Here is a 23,503-nt window from a genome sequence, read left to right on the forward strand (position 1 = left end):
CGTTAGCAATGTTAGCAACGTTAGCAACGTAAGCAACGTTAGCAACGTAAGAAACGTAAGAAACGTTAGCAACGTAAGTAACGTTAGCAACGTTAGCAACGTTAGCAACGTAAGCAACGTTAGCAACGTTAGCAACGTAAGCAACGTTAGCAACGTAAGCAACATTAGTAATGTTAGAAACGTTAGCAACGTAAGCAACGTTAGTAATGTTAGCAACGTTAGCAACGTAAGCAACGTTAGCAACGTTAGCAACTTTAGCAACGTTAGCAACGTAAGCAACGTTAGCAATGTTAGCAACGTAAGCAGCGTTAGCAACGTTAGCAACATTAGCAACGTTAGTAACGTAAGCAACATAAGCAACGTTAGCAACGTTAGCAACGTAAGCAACGTAAGCAAAGTTAGCAACGTAAGCAACGTAAGCAACGTTAGCAACGTTAGCAACGTTAGCAACGTAAGCAACGTAAGCAAAGTTAGCAACGTTAGTAACGTAAGCAACGTTAGCAACGTTAGCAACGTAGGCAACGTAAGTAACGTTAGTAATGTAAGCAACGTTAGCAATGTTAGCAACGTTAGCAACGTAAGCAACGTAAGCAACGTTAGCAACGTTAGCAACATAAGCAACGTTAGTAACGTAAGCAACGTTAGCAACGTTAGCAACGTAAGCAACGTAAGTAACGTTAGTAATGTAAGCAACGTTAGCATGTATCGGCTAATACTGCAGGTAACCAACTAACTAACTAACAAACACTGACTATAATGTTTGTTGTCCTTTTCCCCCCAAATGAGAATCGATAAAGAACCAAAACGTTGAGCGGAATCGAAAATGGAATTGGAATCGTAAAAATCTCATCAATTCCTAAACAAAGGAAAGGAGAGCGGCTCTAAATTCAGCTGAAAAGTTGCAGAATGTTTGATGAGGAAGACGAGGGGAGGGAAAGATGGAGAAGATTTAATTATATCTGCTAGACTGCTTCGGTTTGTGACACCAGCTGTTGTGTTCAACCAGCCTCCGCCAGCAGCTCGCGCTGCTAATAACCTGATCATCTCTCCTCCGCGCCCTCCGTCCTCGTGGCCAGCTGCAGCAGATGGGTGCACTGAGCCGTGACCCTCTGCCACCTCCAGAAACCCCCCCCCCAACCAAACCTGGGGAGCTACACACAAGCTGCGTTCAAACTGTAAACAGGCATCTCTACATGTTAGCCATCTCAGCCAGTTTCTTTTGGCCAGTCACCATCACAGATTTCCAACATACTGAAGATAAACTGTTTTATGAAGCATTGGCTGGGGTCACAAAAATAAAGCGTTTTGCTTCTCAAAATAATATGCGTTCAAACTATGGCTGGACAACGATTAAAATGTTTAATCTAATTAATCACATGATTTCCCTGATTAATCACGATTAATCGCATTTGTACGCAAAATCCCAAAATGAATCCAAAAGTAGTGTATAGCTTTTAGCATTTAGCTTTATTTTAAATGTGCTGCCATATGAATGAAAGTGCCATAACATTTGTTGTGCAAACACACTTTTAACATCAGCATCTTTCTGTAGTTTTTATGTAGAAGCCTCGCTCCACTGTCTGTTTCCTTGAATGACTTGCTGCTATCAGTTGTGTGTTTTGCCTTTAAGTGATATTTTAGACTGGAACTACTACGCTGAGAAGACAATTCAACTTGGCAGTGTTTACAGATGACTTTGGTTCTGTCGACTCCGCCGTCTGGAAGAACTTTAACATGAAAATGGCCGAGTAAAAGTTCCGTACCCTTCTCCATGTTTGGTGGATCCGCCGATTACTTTCTTTTCCTGTTCCACAGCAGACAGCAGCAGACTTTTACAAAATAAAAGCCTGTGAGCGACAGACTTTTACAATAATAAAATAAATAATAAAACAGGGGTGGTCTGTGGCGTAGTGGGTTGAGCAGGCGCCCCATGTACAGAGGCTATAGTCCTCGCTGCAGCTGGCCCCGGTTCGAGTCAATTAATTTTTATTTATATAGTGCCAAATACAACAAATGTCATCTCAAGGCACTTAGATAAAAAAGTCCAATTGTACCACATTGAGTCCCACATCAGACGGCCCTTTGCTGCATGTCTTTCCCCCTCTCTCTGCCTCCTGCTTCCTGTCCGTCTTCAACTGTCCTGTCCATTAAAGGCACAAAAGCCCCCCAAAAAAAAAAATATATATATATATATATATATATATATATATATATATATATATATATTTTTAAATAAAAATAAGAAAATAATTCTAAATAATTATATAAAAATAAATCTGACATCTGAAATCTCTCCTCCTCGGCAGGGCTGGCTGTGCGAGCTGCTCCGGTGGAAGGAGAACCCCAGCCCGGAGAACCGCACGCTGTGGGACAACCTGTGCACCATCCGGAGGTTCCTGGCGCTGCCGCAGGCCGACAGAGACCTGGCGTACGAGGAGGAGTCCCGGCACCACCACAGCGAGAGGCTGCACACCGTCCTCCACCTGCCGCAGGACACGCACGTGAGTCTCTGCAGCTGCTGGATTTTAAATGCACCTGAGACCTCTTCTCTTCCTGCTCACTTCACCAGACACTGGAGGAGAAGTCGACCCTCTCAGGCCACATCTCTCATTATTACGCACTGGCATTTATTCCCTCAGAGTCGCTGCCGTTTGATCTCGTTGTGTGTGCACATGTGTTTGTGTCCCTTCATGCCCCTCTGGAACGAAGGGTAAACAGAGCTGCTGGGTGGTGTGGCATCAGAGGAAATGCCCCATTAGTTTCTGAGCAGGGGAGGAGGATCAGTGCTGCAGACACAAACTCTAACCCTCCCACTCACACTGTGTCTTTGGGCTTTTCTACCAAAGTCTCTCCGATATTCTTCCAAATATCAAACGGTTTGATTAAGAATCCAAAAATATGACTTTATAGACGGTTAGAACTGATTAACTGAATAAATAATGGAAGAACGGTTCTTTCTCTGTTCTTTAGAGCAAATATTTACAACTTTACAACAGCGCAAACGTTACACACTGTGTTCGAAACTACATACTACATACGTCATACTTCATACTTCCATACTACATACTACATACTTCCATACTACATACTACATACTACATACTACATACTTCCATACTACATACTTCCATACTACATACTACAATACTACAATACTACATACTACATACTTCCATACTACAATACTACATACTACATACTTCCATACTACATACTTCCATACTACATACTTCCATACTACATACTACATACTACATACTACATACTTCCATACTACATACTTCCATACTACATACTTCCATACTACATACTACATACTACAATACTACAATACTACATACTACATACTTCCATACTACATACTTCCATACTACATACTTCCATACTACATACTACATACTACATACTTCCATACTACATACTTCCATACTACATACTTCCATACTACATACTTCCATACTACATACTACATACTACAGTACTACAATACTACATACTACATACTTCCATACTACATACTTCCATACTACATACTACAATACTACAATACTACATACTACATACTTCCATACTACATACTTCCATACTACATACTTCCATACTACATACTTCCATACTACATACTTCCATACTACATACTACATACTACATACTTCCATACTACATACTTCCATACTACATACTTCCATACTACATACTACATACTACAATACTACAATACTACATACTACATACTTCCATACTACATACTTCCATACTACATACTTCATACTTCCATACTACACACTACATACTTCCATACTACATACATCCATACTACATACTACATACTGCATACTCATCGATCAGACAGTATGCAGAGCGTTTACCCACAATGCATTTCCCTCCTGCCCGAGCCGAAATCAGCCGGCCTGAAGCTGATTTCTCTTAAGCTCTAAACTCTGTAAACTTTAGCAACATTTGAAACATTTTCAGGAGAGAAAGTAGTCGTTTAGATCCCCAACGTGTTGAAAATCTGACAAAATACCGGCTATTTACCATTTTGTTCCCACGAATTCGGCGCTACTAAAGCTAGCCGCAGTGAGCAACGCACTTCCGGTTATTTTCACAAAATAAAATACCCGTTGCCTTTTATCATAGGGAAAGCCATTACCATACATTTGGTGCTTTTGTTTTGAAAACAGGAAGTGAACCTACCCTCGTTGTAGCTAGCTTGAAACTGCCGTTTTGACAGGAAATGACGATCGGCGACGTCACGTTACATTGCATCTTGGGTAGTTTGAGTATGAGTAGTAACCTCAGGATGCATACCCAACATTTCAGAGAATCTAGTATGCATCCGGGAACTTCTCGATTACTAAAACTCGCATACTAACTCAAAAAGTTAGTATGAGTAGTGGGAGAAGTATGCGGTTTGGAACACAGCCAACCTCTCACCGTGCTGCATTCACTGTACTTTTGAAGTAGGAAGTTGTAACTCTTTGGCTTGATCACTAACAACAAAATGAACAGCAAAATGGGCTGGTGATGCTCTGCCAGTACTTTGTTTAATGTATTGTTTTCCTAGCCAGGAAATCCAACTTGTCGTTGGCGGTTTTATTTCTTATCTGTTCCCAGTCTGAAGTTTAAAACTAAGAGTTCCCATTGTTACTGAATGCAGCATCAGTAACTGAAGAGAAGAAGAAGAAAAAATCTGTTAAAAGACAAATAAGAGGAAACGTAAACAGAAAAATGGGGAAAAATAAAATGAAACACGAGAGTAATTTAAAGTATATATTTGTTCAATTACGTTTGTCTCTTAGCCAATCAGGTTTGAGTGTGAGTTGTTTAACCTCACTTAAGCTCATCAGAATATGTTTCTGAACCAATCAGAAACATTGGTGAGAAATAAGCACCTTTGTTGCCCAAACCTTCACCCAAGATGTGCAAAACCTGAACTAAAACTCTGTTTTGACTTTGACTTTTGGCCACATTTCTTGACTTGAAAGTCAGAACTTCCCTAAAACCAGCTGCTGTGAGCAGAAGTGCAACGATTTGGCTGATCAGAGACGTATTTCACCGTCTTTCTGTGGTGTTTTTGTTGGTCTCAGACCCCTGGAGTCTCTATCCACTTGTTAAAAGAGCAGAATGCGTCTCCTTTAAGAAAAAAAAGCAGACTCAGACAGGATTAACACAGGTTTGGCTTTTATAACCACAAGTTTGTCCATTTCACTGGCTTTATATTCCCTTATAAGCTACTATTATGATATAAACCTGACATTAGTTTAATACTTCACAGACATATTTTGCATTAGAGACATTTATTGGCAACTAAAATAGGAACCTACGAATAAAAAAATCCTCTTTTCTGTATTTTACGCTGTTCATAGAGCAGAAAGAGCTAAAAATAACCTGCTGTCGTACAGTTTCTGTTGCAAATAACGATAAATCACTTCCTCTGAGTCATTTGGTTCTGATTTTACATTTTGGTTTTTGCACATAAATCCACATTAATGTCACCAGATGTGCCGAGAAATGGAAGCAGCTGGATTTTTATATTTTTCTATATTTGTGCCTTTATTAGAAAGTGTGATAAGAAACAGGGAGAGAATACTTGTTTTTATTTTAGTTTCTGTGTTATCTGAGGCCGAGGTTTGTTTTTTACGGGGTTTTGTTGTCAGTTTTTGAATCAATCAGGTGGGAAAATAATCAGTAATTTAATTTAATAATCATAACCTGCTGGCTGATATCTATTGATAATGAAAATAATGACCTCCACACCTATATGACAGTTTGATTTATTCATATTTGCATCATTACATGCTTCAACTACTGAGAAATAGAGTAAAAATAAGAATTGACAGACTACATTTACAGTCTCACTGCTAAAAAGCAACAGTTTACTTATATTTTAGAGAAGAATCAAAGATCCTGTCCTTCAATGTTAAAATTTGCAGACTTTTTCAACATTGTTGATCGCTGTATCTGTACGAGGAAGCAGACTTTAATTATGGAGCAGCAACCAGAGTTGGAACAGACACATGTAGGTTGAATCCCTTCCTTTATCTCAAGTGGAGGAGCTTAAAGGGATAGTTTGCCTCTTTTGACATGAAGCTGTATAACATCCCATATTAGCAACATCATTTATGAACATCTTCTTACCCCCTGCTGCGTCCTGTGAGCAGAGTTCCAGCCTCGTTTTGGTGTGTAGAGGGACGTAGCTTCATCTGGCTCTGCGTTCTCCATCTTTCTCCAATGCCTGAGTTTGTTGTTGTTGTTGGTGGTGAAGAGGTCAACAGGAAATGGCTCTATTAGCAACAGTTGGAATGGGTACAGCGCCACCTATGACGCGCTTTGTGCCTCTGATCCCATTCATTCACCGCCATATATCCAAGGAGAATTACCCTTGCTCAGCTCATTCTTATTGTAATTTAGCCAATAATCCGATCATTTTAGTGCCATGTGACCCCACTGACTGCTAATTTTATCACAATCTGGGCTTTCTTTAAATTCTCTTTAAGAATTAGCTTCTTTTCTACGTATTTTCACTCAAAATCTTTGATTTGTGTTTTCCGCTGGCTTCCTTCCACATCCAATGCGACACGATGGCTGTCAAATAGTGTTTCTTACAGTTAAGTGGCTATATTTAAATAAGTAAACCTGATTGCATCAGTCACACCAGGGTTTTTAGCGTGTTTTTCCAGATCTTATTGGCCTCCACAGTCTTCTTCTGCTCTGGGCAATGTGCATCTTTTTTAAGATATTGGTAAAGTTTACTGCCTTGTCATCTGTTTCATGAGGAAGCTTTTTTCTTCCAAACAAACTGGACTGAGGGCTGCTTTCTGCCCCGTAGTTTTACAGAAACCCATCTTTTGACCTATGATTGTGGACTCACCCTCACTTAGCTGTTTTGACCTGAAACATAATGTCGTCATGTGGGTTTTTGCTGCTTTAATGTGGCAAGAAGAGGGACGTTAGTAAACAATTTGATTGGCTTTTGCGTCACTTCAACATGTATTTATCACCCTTGTGACCTTTGTGAAAAGTCTAAAGTTTGGGAGCGTTTCAAAGAAAAGAAAATACTGTACAGTGTGTCTAAAAGCCAGTTAGCTTAGCACGATAACACAACGCCAATGCTACAGCATCTCAGCAGAAAGCAGCCAGTTCACATATTGAATCCGATGAGCGGAAACAACACAAGGGAACATTTCACGTTATTATTTTAATGGAAATCAGTTGGCTTGTTAGCTGAGAAGGAAGCAAGCAGAGAACAGAAGGAAGCTAGCAGAGAACAGCAGGAAGCTAGCAGAGAACAGAAGGATGCTAGCAGAGAACAGAAGGAAGCTAGCAGAGAACAGAAGGAAGCTAGCAGAGAACATAAGGAAGCTAGCAGAGAACAGAAGGAAGCTAGCGGAGAACACAAGGAAGCTAGCAGAGAACAGAAGGAAGCTAGCGGAGAACACAAGGAAGCTAGCAGAGAACAGAAGGAAGCTAGCAGAGAACAGAAGGAAGCTAGCAGAGAACAGAAGGAAGCTAGCAGAGAACAGAAGGAAGCTAGCAGAGAACAGAAGGAAGCTAGCAGAGAACAGAAGGAAGCTAGCAGAGAACAGAAGGAAGTTAGCAGAGAACAGAAGGAAGCTAGCAGAGAACAGAAGGAAGCTAGCAGAGAACAGAAGGAAGCTAGTTCAAGAACAGAAGGAAGCTAGCAGAGAACAGAAGGAAGTTAGTTCAAGAACAGAAGGAAGCTAACAGAGAACAGAAGGAAGCTAGCAAGAAGAAAAGTTAAATGTAAAACGAATAACATGTTGCACCTTTTTGCAGAACAACCCTGTTCTGAACAGAGGTTTTAGGTTTTTATCGTCTGGTTTGGCCTTGAAAACAGGACATATTTAGTTTTATTTCAACATCTCAGGTTGTGTGGCAATTAAAGAATTAAATTGTGAACGAGCACCTTTGATAGTGACGCTGTTGAAGCACCTTTAAGTCAAAGTGAGACACAAAGAAAGAAGGTGGAGGAAGGGCGCCGCAGTTGTTTCTTCTCGTTGTAGTCCACCACTCGTGCGCTCTCGGCCCCGGCGAGCGGTTGTGGACGCACACACACACAAACACACACATGCACACACACGCCGACTTGCAGCAGAAATCAATTTAGCAAAAACAATAAAGAAATTATTTATAAGGGCAGACTCTGCCAAATTAGCTGTGGGACGCACTTAACTGCAGGAGAGCTGCACACTCACACATGCACGCTCACACATGCACCTGCAGGCTTACAGACGCTCCCAGAGCCCCGAACATGGAGGAACGGCTCGGTCCGAACAGGAAGGAGATGTGTGGGACACCCGTGTGGTCTGCGGTGGGCGGCCGGCTGGAGCCTGAGGTCGGCGGGGGGGTCTGAACACGGCGACACAAACACACACACACACACCTCGTTTCCCCATTAATAAATCACCAGCGCCTCAGCACCGTGTCTCTGGGGGCGAGCGGAGGGGTTACAACATGGGCACGCTGAGGGTGAGCTTTAGTTTTAGAGCAGCAGAGGAATGTGTTCATGGTGCCACCGCAGCTTCCTCCCATCGGCCTGAAACACAGAGCTCTGACGGACTGGAAGTGGGCGGAGCCTGCAAATGAGCCGTGCATGATTGCCGAAGAATGGGAAATGGGAAGTTTTAGCATTTGCCTGTTTTTGATTTCCAACATATGGAATTTGGGATGTAACAGCTTTGCTGTGGAAGCCTGACGGATACGCTCGTTTCAAACTGGACTCGAGCCAAACGGGGAGTTCGAATCCACATAATACATCCACAAGGTTCGCTCTGTACGTCTGACCGTGACCTTTAACCTTCCTATCCTGACATCAGTTAAACGGAGGAAGTGACGCATCTTTCTGTTGTGTTTCGCCTTCATTTAAAGGAGGAGTTGTTTCTGATTCGCTGATCTGATCACAGACAGAAAGCTCTGAATGAACGTTTGATTCAGAAATGCTTTGGGCCACATTTTCAGAGCAGTCTGAATAGAAATCTCACGGGATGTTTCTCCTCCTCCTCGTCTTTTACGTTCATTCCTGCAGCTCCAGTGAGTAAAGCAGTCTTCTAACAGGCCGAACACCGAATGTTTAAGCCGAGCGGTGCATATATTTGCTCCTAAGAACCGGTGTTTTAATGAAACGCAGCAGAACTGAACGCTGGAGGCCGGATTGAGGGCTGCACACAGCCCACAGATGTGTCACGGACGGTAAAGTTTCTGTTTATAGTCAGCAGAAAGTCACATAACTGAGCTTATTGAACTATTTATAGAGACAAATCTGTGATAAATGCAACTGTGGCGAGTCTGAAACATGTCAGACATGTTTAATAAAGCTGTGGTTCATAAAAAAAAACTCCATCCATCCATCTGCCACCCGAGGTCAGGTTGTGGAGGCAGCAGCTCCAGCAGGGAGACCCGGGCATCCCTCTCGCCAGCAACACCCTCCAGCTCCTCCTGGAGGATCCCGAGGTGTTCCCTGGTCAGATGGGATCTATAATCCCTCCATTTAGTTCTGGTTCTGACCCGGGGCCTCCTCCCAGGAGGCATCCGAACCAGATGAACCACCTCAGCTGAATCCTTTCTATGTGGAGGAGCAGCGGCTCCACTCATGGCTCCTCCCCCTGAATAGTGGAGCTCCTCCCCCCTGGATAGTGGAGCTCCTCCCTCCAGATGCTGTTGCTCCTCCCCCTGGGTAGTGGAGCTCCTCCCCCTGGATGCTGGAGCTCCTCCCCCTTTCTCTAAGGCTGAGCCCCGCCCCCCTCTTAAATAAACTAATTTGAGCCGCTCGTACCCACGACCTCCTTCTTTGGAGATCTGTGCCCACAGGTGAGGGTCGGAGCAGCAACCTGAGCTAGCTAGCTTCCAACCTGAAAGCTTCTCCTTCCTTCATCTGATCCAAGTCTCGCTCCATCCTAAAATCACTCATGAACAAGATCCTGGCGGCGACTTCCGGGTCACGACCCCGGGAAAACATCTGGAGCATGCGCAGAACGCAAAGTCTGATTCACCACGTGCTTCAGCGTCTACAAGCAGGTTTAGAGTGACTTTCAACCCAGTTATCTCGGGGTCTGAATCCCATCCGATCCAATTTCTTGTCAGATTAAGGTGTCTACATGCACTTAATAACTCAGTCTGATTTTAATTTAGCCAATAATCCGATCCTTTCAGAGCCATGTGACCCCACTGAGTGATGCATTGGGTCGGTCACCATTCTAATGAAAACGGGGGGAGCAGAGGGATGCTGGCTGGTTAATGGAAGCCTGAAGATCTCTGGTATCAGAGCGGGTATGATCGCTCAGGTCTGGAGGGTCTCTACTCCAGCAGGCTGTAAACTTTCCATCTGGGTGTCATAGTGACCTGAAAGGTTGATGATGAGGCTCGTAACATCTCGTAAACCGCCTCTGAAACGGACGCCGGAGCCTCCCCCGACCGTTGAGTGCAGCTGTTTAACTGAGCTGAACTATGAACCACAATGTACACTCTTTATTTCTCTCTGTAAATCGCTGATGCTTTAACATGACAGATGATTAACAAAGCTATTAAAACGTCTGTTTTATAAGTCGAATCATTAAGAGTTTATTGTGGGGCGGCTGCTCTGCAGATGCACTGGACTTTAACTGGGCGGAGGCAGGGAATCAAACCGTCTTCCTAATTTTTAGATAAGATGTTTCGATCAAGAAAAAAACGTCGGTAACGTGTGAAATTATTTAAGAAAAATCTACAGATAAGAAAGTTAAGTTGTTGGTGAACTCTGCAGAGTTTTGAAGCATCAAGAGAGCAGAAGTGGCCCGACGGAAACATCCCGGATATCATTTCCTATGATGCCGTATCAAAACAAACAAAATCTGTTCAAATTCAGTTATTGTTTGTATAAGAATGTCTGGAAGTACTTCAGTCTGTTGCATCGTTTCAATAGAGAGAAGATGAGCAATGAAGATTCCGTCAAACACACGAGAAATGTAACTTTAACGGCTTCATTTATCCAGTAAAATCGGTCATAATTCTAGCTTCTAATTCTAACTTCCTCACGATTTAATTCGGACAAACCTGCCAGAGAAAGGCACCGCGCACACCGGATATTCACCATTTCTGCTCGATCAGATGCTACATTGAAGTGAGGTACTCAAGTAAAAGTAAAAAGTAGTCATCCAAATAATTACTTGAGTAAGAGTAAAAAAGGTGAAAAAACTACTCAAGTACTGAGTAACTGTTGAGTAACGTCTGATTTATTTGTTAACGCAAGCATTCAGACAGACAAATACTGAATACTAAATACTAAATAATCATCTTTAGGCAAATTAGAGTTCATCCAATTGATAAAATAAATTAAAATGAATTAATTAATTACAAAAAAGTTTAAATTAAAATAATCCAGGTAAATTCAAGTACTTCCATAAAAAATAAAAGAGACTTAGGAAATGTTTAAAACATATGTAACCCATATGTAACCTAAAAAACAAACATTCACCTATCCATGGGGGAAAAAACGAGTTTAGGAAACTTAGCGCTACATGTTTCCTCAAGTTAGATGTTGAGTTTCTGCTGAAATGTGCGTTTGTTTTGGTTGCCACAGAAGACACATAATGTAGCTGCTGTTTCTCACTCTTTGTAAGGTAAACATGCTTTCAGTATGAGGCCTCGTCTGCGTCTTCATTTCCCACCGTTGGTTCTGACATTTTTCATCTGTTTCTTTCTTTGTTTGCTACGACTGCTAATGCTAAAGCTAACCCGTCCCGCCGCTGAGATCGAGTACGGTCACGTGACCAGACTGCACGGCTGCGTCTGATTGGTGGAACACAGTCAGGTGGTAGAGCCTTTGGCGGAAGTCTCTCTCTCTGTCAGAATAAAACATTAAAATGAGGCGTACGCGGGGGGATAAAAATAATGAGGCGTAGAATACCAAAGAGGTAAGAAGAGAAGTAACCAGCTCATTGTAGCCTAATGTAGCGGAGTAAGAGGACAGTTTCTGCTGCACACATCTACTCAAGTAAAAGTAAAAAGTATAGGGATTTAAAACTACTCCTAGAAGTATAATGTTTTCAAAAACTTACTCAAGTAAATGTAACTCGTTACTACCCACCTCTGCTTATATGTTTTATAAGGGCAGCTGAAAACATTGCTGTGTAAGACCAAACTCTGATTTCGTCCTATGAAAGCTTTTACTGCACTTACAGAGAGGCTGCTCTTCATAAGTGTATCCATTTATTTCATGCTGTATGCCCCCTCTGAAAAGCAGATTATATGGAAATTATGTCCCTTAAATACCCGAACGCAGCGTTTCCTGCTTGTGTTGAAGGTAAAAAGCTCAGAAAATGTTTGGAAAAAGCAGCAGGACAACAGTTTCTATCAGATTGTCTTTATGAAAGAAACCCTTCCTGCCTACAGAAACCAAATAAAAGCTCCAAAAAATGCACTTTGTTGCTAAAAAATTGAAAGATTTAGCTCATTTTCAAAGATCTTCAGTAGAAAGCAGAACTCTTACAGTGGTTTTCCTTTAATTTGTTTAAAATGTGATGATAATGTAATTCAGAATGACTCAAACAGGTAAATAAAAGGTCAATTATCTTCATTTCCCACTCCACTGATAGCCGAGTAAGGCAACGATGATTAGGAGCTGACGACTTCTGGCCCTTAAAGCTAAAAGAAATAAAACTGAATATTTAGTTTACTAAGTTTGCATTTGGCACACTGTGTCTGTAAGCCGCTGTGAAGTCATATGAAGGGTTTATGAGTCAATATTTGTCACAAGATCTCCTCCTAAATAAAAGTTTTACTGAGTCTATATCTGCTAAAACTCCAGTTTAATCATTTATAAACTATAACTTAATGTTTACACTCTTTCTAAGAAAGTAGTCAGATCAGTGAGCTGTTAACGTCCACATTATCACATTAAACGATTGAAAAGCATCACGAAAAGAGGAGAAAATGTAGTTTTAAAGGCCTGACAGCTGTTTTCTACGTAGTGTTTTTTGGGAGGAGGTCTGTTTGTCTCTGCTCTGTCCCGGTGGCCTCTCCTTGGCAGGGTGGAGTCTGGGCTTTCTGGTGAACCACAATTAACTTAATTGTTTAATTGCAGATAAATGGAATGAATACCCCACACAGTGTGAACAAAAAGAGAAAAAAAGACGCAGCAACAGGAGCATGTGCAGGCGGGCGCATGCACGACCACAGCTTACACGCACACGGCCAAGATGCCGTTACGTGCGCAGTTTTTCATCAGAGAAACATCCCTTCACCGGGATTAAAAAAAAGGAAATGTGCAGTGACTCATCTGCTCCAACAGACGGGATCCAGGGCTCACACTGGCGCGTTCTGACAACCACAGACACGTCTTTAAACCAGAGCCTTTCTCAGATACAACACATTAATGTCCTCATCAGTCTGTTAAAGTGACACCATTCAGTCATGTTTGTGTTCCTCAAAGCTTCGTTCAGCCATGCATGTACAAGAGACAGAAAAAGCTAGTGTTGTGACAGTGGTCCAGCCCAAGCCTCAGCTTTCTTCTGTTCTCTGCTAGCATCCTTCTGTTCTCTGCTAGCATCCTTTTGTTCTCTGCTAGCTTCCTTCTGTTCTCTGCTAGCATCCTGCTGTTCTCTGCTAGCTTCCTTCTGTTCTCTATTAGCTTCCTTCTGTTCTCTGCTAGCATCCTTCTGTTCTCTATTAGCTTCCTTCTGTTCTATGCTAGCTACCTTCTGTTCTCTATTAGCTTCCTTCTGTTCTCTGATAGGATCCTTCTGTTCTCTGCTAGCATCCTTCTGTTCTCTGCTAGCTTCCTTCTGTTCTCTGCTAGCTTCCTTCTGTTCTCTATTAGCTTCCTTCTGTTCTCTGCTAGCTTCCTTCTGTTCTCTATTAGCTTCCTTCTGTTCTCTGCTAGCTTCCTTCTGTTCTCTGCTAGGTTCCTTATGTTCTCTGCTAGCTTCCTTCTGTTCTCTGCAAGGTTCCTTATGTTCTCTGCTAGCTTCCTTCTGTTCTCTGCAAGGTTCCTTATGTTCTCTGCTAGCTTCCTTCTGTTCTCTGCTAGCTTCCTTCTGTTCTCTGCCAGCTTCCTTCTGTTCTCTGCTAGCGTCCTTCTCAGCAAACAAGCCAACTGATTTCCATTAAAATGCTAACGTGAAATGTTCCCTTGTGTTTGTTCTGCTCAGTGGACTCGATATGTGAACTGGCTGCTTTCTGCTGAGATGCTGTAGCATTGGCGTTGTGTTATCGTGCTAAGCTAACTGGCTTTTAGACACACTTTATAGTATTTTCTTTTCTTTGAAATGCTCCCAAACTCTACACATTTTCCCTCTTTTTCTCTGATTTTGCTCCTCGTTTTTTCACTGGATTTCCTCCATCAAATCAAGCCGCTACAAACGTTGTGCGACAGTAATAAGTGTCCGTGTGAAACAGGGCGACCACTGAGCAGAACATGTTGGTAGGAGTTAAAGGAAGCATTGAAGCAGATCATTTGCAGCCAGGATATTTTGTGATAAAGGTATTTGAGGAATCGTTTCAGCCTTATTGGAGAGCACTGCCTTTTATCTTTCTTTAATAACACAATCCTAGATTCCTGATTATGTGCCACCACTGCTGTGTGTCTCTGGCTGTGTTCGAAACCGCATACTTCTTCTACTACTCATACTAACTTTTTGAGTTAGTATGCGAGTTTGAGTTAGTATGCGAGTTTGAGTATGCGAGAAGTTCCCGGATGCATACTAGATTCTCTGAAATGTTGGGTATGCATCATGAGGTTACTACTCATACTCAAACTACCCAAGATGCAACGTAACGTGACATCGCCGATCGTCATTTCCTGTCCAAACGGCAGTTTCAAGCTAGCTACAACGAGGGTAGGTTCACTTCCTGTTTTCAAAACAAAAGCACCAATTGTATCCTAATGGCTTTCCCTATGATAAAAGGCAATGGGTATTTTATTTTGTGAAAATAACCGGAAGTGCGTTGCTCACTGCGGCTAGCTTTAGTAGTGCCGAATTCGTGGGATCAAAATTGTAAACAGCCGGTATTTTGTCAGGTTTTCAACACGTTGGGGATCTAAACGACTACTTTCTCGCCTGAAAATGTTTCAAATGTTGCTAAAGTTTACAGAGTTTAGAGCTTAAGAGAAATCAGTGAAATACTCATCGATCAGACAGTATGCAGAGCGTTTACCCACAATGCATTTCGCTCCTGCCCGAGCCGAAATCAGCCGGCCTGAAGCTGATTTCTCTTAAGCTCTAAACTCTGTAAACTTTAGCAACATTTGAAACATTTTCAGGAGAGAAAGTAGTCGTTTAGATCCCCAACGTGTTGAAAACCTGACAAAATACCGGCTGTTTACAATTTTGTTCACACGAATTTGGCGCTACTAAAGCTAGCCGCAGTGAGCAACGCACTTCCGGTTATTTTCACAAAATAAAATACCCGTTGCCTTTTATCATAGGGAAAGCCATTACGATACAATTGGTGCTTTTGTTTTGAAAACAGGAAGTGAACCTACCCTCGTTGTAGCTAGCTTGAAACTGCCGTTTTGACAGGAAATGACGATCGGCGACGTCATGTTACGTTGCATCTTGGGTAGTTTGAGTATGAGTAGTAATCTCATGATGCATACCCAACATTTCAGAGAATCTAGTATGCATCCGGGAACTTAAAAAAAGTTAAAGTTAGTAGGAGTAGTGGGAGTAGTAGGCGGTTTCGAACACAGCCCCAGTCTGTTAATGTGGCTGCTGTTCACACCTGTGGCATATACATGTTATTAGGTCCAACCTGGACAGACTGACGTCTAAAACATCACAGAAAAGCACCAGAGGGGTCATTCAGACATGACACTGACATGTTCTATTGCCCCCACATTCGTGCACACCAGTGCACGTGTGAAAGAGGCTTCAGAAACAGGAGACAGACAGACAGATGGAGACAAAGACAGATGAATGGAGACAGGAACAGACAGACAGAGTGGGGAAAAAAGAACGAAAATGAAACACTGATTAACAGGAAAGGTGAAGTCATGCAAAAAACTAACAGAAAAGTGATTTTTTTTTCCTTCATTACATATTTATCTCTGTGTTAATGGTGTCTCTGGTGGTCACACCCTCTCCCTGCAAACACAGACAGAAACAGAGGGAGAGTTGGAGGGTCCTGGAGGACCGGAGCTCATTAAGGAGAGGATGAATATTTCATGTCGTATAATTCTTTCATGGGTCTGCGTCGTAATTTGCCTTGATTTACGTTTAAAAAGAAAACTTTTAATTTTACTGCAGAGCACTCACAGCACTGCCAGGAGGGAGGAGGAGGAGGAAAAAAATAAGTTTTAAGGAAATTTCATGCCACGATACGAGGCCTCATACTGAAAGCATGTTTACCTTACAAAGAGTGAGAAACAGCAGCTACATTATGTGTCTTCTGTGTCAACCAAAACAAACGCACATTTCAGCAGAAACTCAACATCTAACTTGAGGAAACATGTAGCGCTAAGTTTCCTAAACTCGTTTTTTCCCCCATGGATAGGTGAATGTTGGTTTTTTAGGTTACATATGGGTTACATATGTTTTAAACATTTCCTAAGTCTCTTTTATTTTTTATTAAAGTTCTTGAATTTACCTGGATTATTTTAATTTAAGCTATTTTGTAATTAATTAATTCATTTTAATTTATTTTATCAATCGGATGAACTCTAATTTGCCTAAAGATGATTATTTAGTATGTTTGTCTGTCTGATTGAATGCTTGTGTTAACAAATAAATCAGACGTTACTCAACAGTTACTCAGTACTTGAGTAGTTTTTTCACCGAGCACTTTTTTACTCTTACTCAAATAATTACTTGGATGACTACTTTTTACTTTTACTTGAGTACAATTTTTGGCTGCTCTACCCACCTCTGGTCAGCAGCAAAATAAATGCTGTGACATCACTCAAAATGGCATCTTATCACGTCTTTCTCATACGCAAGAGAAAATATCTCAGATTAACCAGATTCTGGGCTGGTTTGTGTAAAGCTTTCCTTAAAATAATATAACTTTCTGCAGAATTTTTATCTAAAGTACAGCCCGGTTTCCCAAAAAAAAGTGATTTCTTTCCATTATTTTGAAAGTGAGATATCTCCAAAAAAGTTGGGAAAAGCTGGAAAAGTTAGGGACATTTACGATAAAACAGCTGGAGGAACGTGTTGAAAACTAATTAGGTTAATTAGCAACAGATCAGTGACATGATTAGGTATAAAAAGAGCACCTTAGAGAGGCCGAGTCTCTAAAAAGTTAAGGTGGAACAAGTAGATATTCAACAATCTGCAAAAACACTGCCTCAACAAGTTGTTGCTCGACTTAGATTTAGAGAATCTGAAGCTGAAAATCAATCAATATTGGATGAAGATTATTCTTTTTTGGTCCATTAACTGGTCACGTACCATTAGAAACGGTTAAAATTCATCATAACTGGCTACATAAAGATATACAATACACTGTTTCCCAAATAAAAAAAGTTGTGTGGAAATGAGTGGGTGGATTGTTTCAGAGTGAAGGGAAAACTTCCAAAGAAAAGTCTTTCTTTATCCTTCTGCAACACCCACAGTTTCAGTCCACAGACAAAGTTCTGTCTTCTTTTTCTGAATGTGACACTCGGAGCTAAACACTTAAGTTACAAACCACTGTCCCACAGTCTTTCCCAGAGTGTTCAGGGAAAAGCTGAAGTTACAGTTTTTTAACAGCTCGAGATTGAGACATTTTTTCACCCCAGAAAAACAGATGACACACCGATGTGTGTGGGAAACGTTTTGTGGCGTTATTAGTTACCGAACCACAACAATAGGAGTCACAGTTTCTCTTTAAAAAGATGCAGATTGAGGCAAAGTTGGGATGAATTTTCAGTCTGAGTCAGACGGACTAATGTGAGTCTTAATCACAGCCGTCTTTTACATGTCCTGATTCATAGCTAAAACTAGCTACATTAGCTAACGTTTTAGCGTTTTAGCTAATGTAGCTAACGTTAGCTAACGTTAGCTAGCAGCTAATTCTGTGTTCTTACTTTGGTAAAAATGTAAATAAACATTAACACATAGCAACATTTTACATCGTTTAAGTCCAACAGCAACTTATTACTTGACATTTTTTAAATAACTGTAAATTATAGCAACTTTGAACCATTTTTTTGTAAGATATAACAGCTTCATACATATAAAACATGCTGTCTATAAGATTCTGTGTTAGTAGGCGTACATAAACGTCTAATCATGGCACTGGTTTTGTAGAATTGTTCTGCCAATAGTATGTTTACCAGACAAGGACTCATTGATTGAGTAAATTATTACATTTGTGTGCCTTAGAAAAATGTGAATAAATGGGACACTGGGTGGTTTGTAGGGTGTGTTTATTTGTATGTCTGTTTATATCCCATGATCATTCCACATCTTTGTTTTTCAGCCGTAACTTTGGTATTTTTCTGACCTTAACTGACCATTAAAGTCCCTCTTTTAGCTATGATCCATCCCTGACCTTTTCCATGGGTTTTTTAAACCAAAACCATAATCTTTACACAACCTTAACTCAGTTGTTTTCCTCCCTAAACTCAACCAAACCTTAACCGTAGAGGTCACAGGTCAGAAAAGAGCCATGTGAATTACGTTTTCTTCACTGAAACATGAGGGAAAAGGATCAGAAAATGTTCCAATGGGCAGTTTTTAGTTTTTTTTTTGTTGGCCACATTTCTAGGTAAATGTTCCAGGAGTGTAAATCAACCCCTCAATGACATAAGACCACGTCTCACTGTTCTTGTTTTCAGTTTTTAATTAAATTTGCCAGAGAGAGCAGATCGTTTTAATGGTTTTCACCTGGATTTTATGCCCTCACACACCCAAAAAGCTGCTCGCGCTGCCTGCCGTAAGGCGACACTGATTACCAGCAGTCATCCCGCACTGCTGAGCACTCAGAAAACGCTTCCAGTAAAAGACAGTGAAGACAAAAAACTGTGCCAGAGTCGCATTCACGCAGCAGAGTTTTTGTTTTGTGGATGTTTAACCCTTTGTGTGGTCTTAACATTGTGTTTACTCCACTTTGTCCTACGGGTCAAAAATGACCCGCCCTACCAAAACCTCAAAATAAACCAACTTAAATTCAATTAAGCAATTAAATCCAAAATCTATTTTGTATGATGAAACCACCTGTTATTTATCTATTCAACTAAATTCAATACATTTTTTATCATGTATTTTTTGTTACACAATATAAAAAGACAATCACCAGTTTTCAGGATTACACTTTTTTTTTTTTTTTTTTACCACAAACCAACTGTCAGTTGGACCAACAGTTTTTTTGTTTTCTCAGTTTTCTTTTACATAATAAAGGTTTATTATTGCTATTATATAAATGTGAAGTAATTACTTCTGAATTAATTATATTGAAAGGGAAAAAAACAGTGAACTTTTTTCTGGTGTTTAAATGTTTTTATAATTCACGGGTCAAAAATGACCCATAAGACAATCTTTGTACCCTAGTGGTGTACAGCCCACATGGAAACAAACAAAAATAAAGTCTGACTTTTTCTAATGATGGGGTCCCTTTAGGAAAAGTCATAAAATTTCAAGTTGGAAAAAGATAGTTTAAGGTATTTTTTCTACAGCTAAACATGGTAGTGGGTCACTTTGGACCCGCAGGACAACAGGAGGGTTAAATGCACACGAGGAGGTGGTGGGGGGGGTGAGGCTCGGCATGGTCCAAGGTTTTCAGGGCTGATTTGGACGAGGTTGTGGCGGCTTGGCATCTGCAGCTCACTTCATTAGTGTCCCGGAGTATTAGAGGTGAAAACCGCTGCGTGGTCGTGGAAGAGAAGGGGAAAAAACTTCAGGTACAGTCAGTAGAGGACTGGAGAAAGAGATAAGACATCTTCGGAGCTCTGTGTTTTTGGCTCTGCTCTCTGACATCATCATTAGCGCATGAGGGAAACCAGGCCTCGCCATCCATGCACGCAGATGTGTGCGGCCACTGTTCCAAGAGTCCCTGCTGTCAGCCCGCATAACTGAAGAGATGATGAAGGTCTGAATGGGGGTTGGGGTAGGTTTCACAATCCCCTCCATGATTTACCCTCAATTTAGCTATTAAGTGTCTCAGTAAGTCTGTGAGGAGGAAGGGGGGGGGGGGGGGGGGGGGGGGGGGGTGTTTGTGGCTGTGTGGTCCTCATTAAAGCCGGGATAGATATCTTTTTTTCTGGCCTCGGCCTGCAGCTCTCGCTGTTGTTGGTTTTTCCTGCATTCTTACCAGTCGTTTCTCAATATCTAAACAGTCGCTCTGTGTGAAACAAACACTCGACTGGGAGTCGGGAGGCTGAAAAATTAAACAAAAAAGAAACAAAGTGGCTGAATTCCTGTAAACTGGTCATTCACTACCCTCACCCCCCCCCCTGGAAAATAAAACCCCTGCGAATATAAAATCAGAGCAATTTCATGGTCTGGCCTGCCCTCAATATTATTTAAGTAATACCCTGTTATTATTGAAGAGAGGGAGAGAAAGGCGAATGACTATTATCTTTATGTGGGTCCTTTAATTTTAATGCACCACAGATTTATAGCTGGGCATTCCAGTGGGAGGCCCCTCCCTGCTCTTAAAGCGAGCGGGCGGGACACGACCACAACGCTCTCACAACAGCCACTACCTTCTGACAAACAACCAAAGTCCCCGCTTTCCCTCCCAACGCGGCTGTCAAACGGCCCTCAGCTCGTCCACGAGTGTCGGCGAGAGCTCCGCTTCCCGTCCTCCTCGCGCTTTGTTTTCTCAAACCCTGTGAATGAATCCTGCTGAAAACCTGCTAAACATTGAGCTTCTCTGGTCCTAACCTGGATTACTGAATAATCCGAGTGGTTATAGAACCCATGTACACTTGTGTCAACAGCTTTTAGAAGCAGGAGTTATATTTCTAGCCCTGAACTGGGTCTTTAAAGGGATAGTTCGCCTCTTTTGACATGAAGCTGTATGACATCCCATATTAGCAATATCATTTATGAATATATCGTTTTGGCGTTGACGAACCCCTAGTTGGCTGGGGTTTAAAAAATAAAGCGTTTTGCTTCTCAAAACAATATGCGTTCAAAAGAGTAATACATTTGCATCACAAAATCGTTCTCCAGGAAAAAGTCAGACCTCACATCGCTTGGCCCTATTTTCTCTCCCTTCGTATCAATGCATTCAGCCACCTAGCGATAGCTGCACCTGTTATGGTGTTTGCTGCTCGGTCTGCACAGCAGGCAGTGATACGAAGGGAGAGAAAATAGGGCCAAGAGATTGTGAGGTCTGACTTTTTCCTGGAGAACCATTTTGTGATGCAAATGTATTACTCTGTTGAACGCATATTGTTTTGAGAAGCAAAACGCTTTATTTTTTATACCCCAGCCAACTAGCCGGACTACCTTCATCAACACCAAAACGAGGCTGGAACTCTGCTCACAGGACGCAGCAGGGGGTAAGAAGATGTTCAGAAATGATGTTGCTAGTATGGGATGTCATATAGCTTCATGTCAAAAGAGGCGAACTATCCCTTTAAAGCTGCACAAGAGTTCAAGTTCAAGTCTTTTGTTATCAGATGCACAGAACAACAGTCGGACTGGGCACTGAAATTCTTAGGACATGACACCGTACAGCAGCTACCATAACAAGACGTAACATGTCATGACATAAGTACTCAATATGGATACTGCAAAATATACACTTTACGCTAATTATTAGAGCTAAACTGAACATATAATACACTTAATAGCCTATGCTAATATAAGACATAACCTATACTAACCTAGAAACATAAGATAAAAAATACAAGATAAAAATACTAGATATACTAAAAATAAAAGACTCCATCTTTCACTTGACAGACCAATCAAACTGATCGCCCTTTATTATAAATCAATAGCAAGTCCAATAGTCCAGAAGCTTCTCCTAAAAAGTGATTCAAACAAGGGTTTAATTTGCTTTAAATGGCACAAAATTTGAATAAAAGCACCAATAATAGTCAGTAAACAACGCTTTAAAACATTTGCTGTTTTTACACTCGACTCAGTGCTGTTTTCATCCCAAACAGTAGACACCTTCCACATAAACTGCAAAATATTGGTTAAATGAAGGTAGAAAACTGTCAGAAAGACTTGAACTCTAAAATTAAATCATGGATCTGTTGTTAAAAGCCAGAGACCAGTTGTTTTTTGCTGTAATTAAACATAAATGAAAGGTGGAGTTCCCCAAGGATCGATTCCAGAGCCCTTTCAGTTAAAAAAATGACATTTCTGCAGATTATTTGGGGTCAAGGCTGCGAATTCAAAACTGTGAAGACCTTCCTGTTCCCATTCACTTCCTCCAGCTCTTCTGGGAGAACACCAATTCAATTCAATTCAGTTGTATTTATAAAGCGCCCAAATCACAACATATGTCATCTCCAGACACTTCAAAGATAAAGTCCAATTCAAACAAGTTACGATACGATCATAAGCCAATCAAATCACATTAACTAAATTCCCACTTAGTCCAATTTATACAGAGCTAATAAGAAAAAAAGTTGGAAACCAACAGATCAAAACTTCTCTTTGATCCAATCTCCCGTCCTGAGCGTGCACGAGGCGACTGTGGGAAGAAAAAACTCCATCAGAACCAGAACCAGAACCAGGAAGGGCGGCCATCTTCCTCGACCAGCTGGGGGCTGGTTGGACAGCTTCAACATGTTCTCATGGCGATGCGTATAGCGTCTCCGTGGCCTTAAATCAGACTTTATGATTGTACATACTGTAAAATGTTTAGGTTAGGGCAAAGGTACGGGGCAGGGTGACACTTCCTCAAAATACGTAGCATGAAATGACACAAAGTACAAAACAGCATTGCAACAACTTTTCATGAGACCAGACTGGACAGCGAAGAGCTCTCCAACCCGTCCTGTGTCTGTCTCCTGTTTGAATATGCCCCTTTTATTTCAATCACTCAGGTCGACAGCTTTGGTTGTAAGTTTAGCAGAATTGCAACTGAGTGTGCATTAGAGAGCATGTTTCCCAGATGGAAAAAGATGCAAAGGCTCCTCTGGCTTTCAGATTGATTTACTTTGCAGTGAATTCAACATTCCCAAGATCTAATTCATGAGGGAATCTGGCCTTTCAGGCTCCAGACTGTCCGTTTTGGCCCCTTTTTTTTACAGTTTATTGCAGTTTAGTTTCTTACTTTTTATTTATATTAAAACTTTATTTAGATTAAACTTTCACCAAATGGAGACATTTTTAAATCCAGGTTAAAAACATTTATTTTCTCATGTGTCTATGCATGAAATCTGCACGATATCTTTGAACTTATCTGGACTGTTGCTTGTTTTTAAAACCATTTAAATTATTTTATTTGTTTCTCTTTATATTCTTTTATGTATGTTTAATGCTTCTTCCACTCCCTGCTGCAATGCTTTTATTTTATGTAAAGCACTTTGAATTGTTTTGTACATGAAATGTGCTATATAAATAAATTTCATTTGATTTATAGGTTTGCAGGTGGCATAGTTTTAATTTTTACGTTC

The 23,503-nt window shown here is 41.1% G+C and overlaps 1 protein-coding gene across 2 annotated transcripts in view; it reads left to right on the forward strand.

The window, feature by feature from the left end:
- Positions 1–23,503, forward strand: part of satb2 (SATB homeobox 2) — a 93,471-nt gene that overhangs the window by 64,176 nt on the left and 5,792 nt on the right. For both annotated transcript variants that reach the window (XM_075480213.1, XM_075480211.1), the window contains exon 12: positions 2,307–2,501. In XM_075480213.1, coding sequence (XP_075336328.1) covers positions 2,307–2,501 — 195 coding nt within the window. The remainder of the gene's footprint in view (positions 1–2,306; positions 2,502–23,503) is intronic.

The sequence above is a fragment of the Odontesthes bonariensis genome, chromosome 12, assembly GCF_027942865.1.
Source record: "Odontesthes bonariensis isolate fOdoBon6 chromosome 12, fOdoBon6.hap1, whole genome shotgun sequence".
Lineage (NCBI taxonomy): Eukaryota > Metazoa > Chordata > Actinopteri > Atheriniformes > Atherinopsidae > Odontesthes > Odontesthes bonariensis.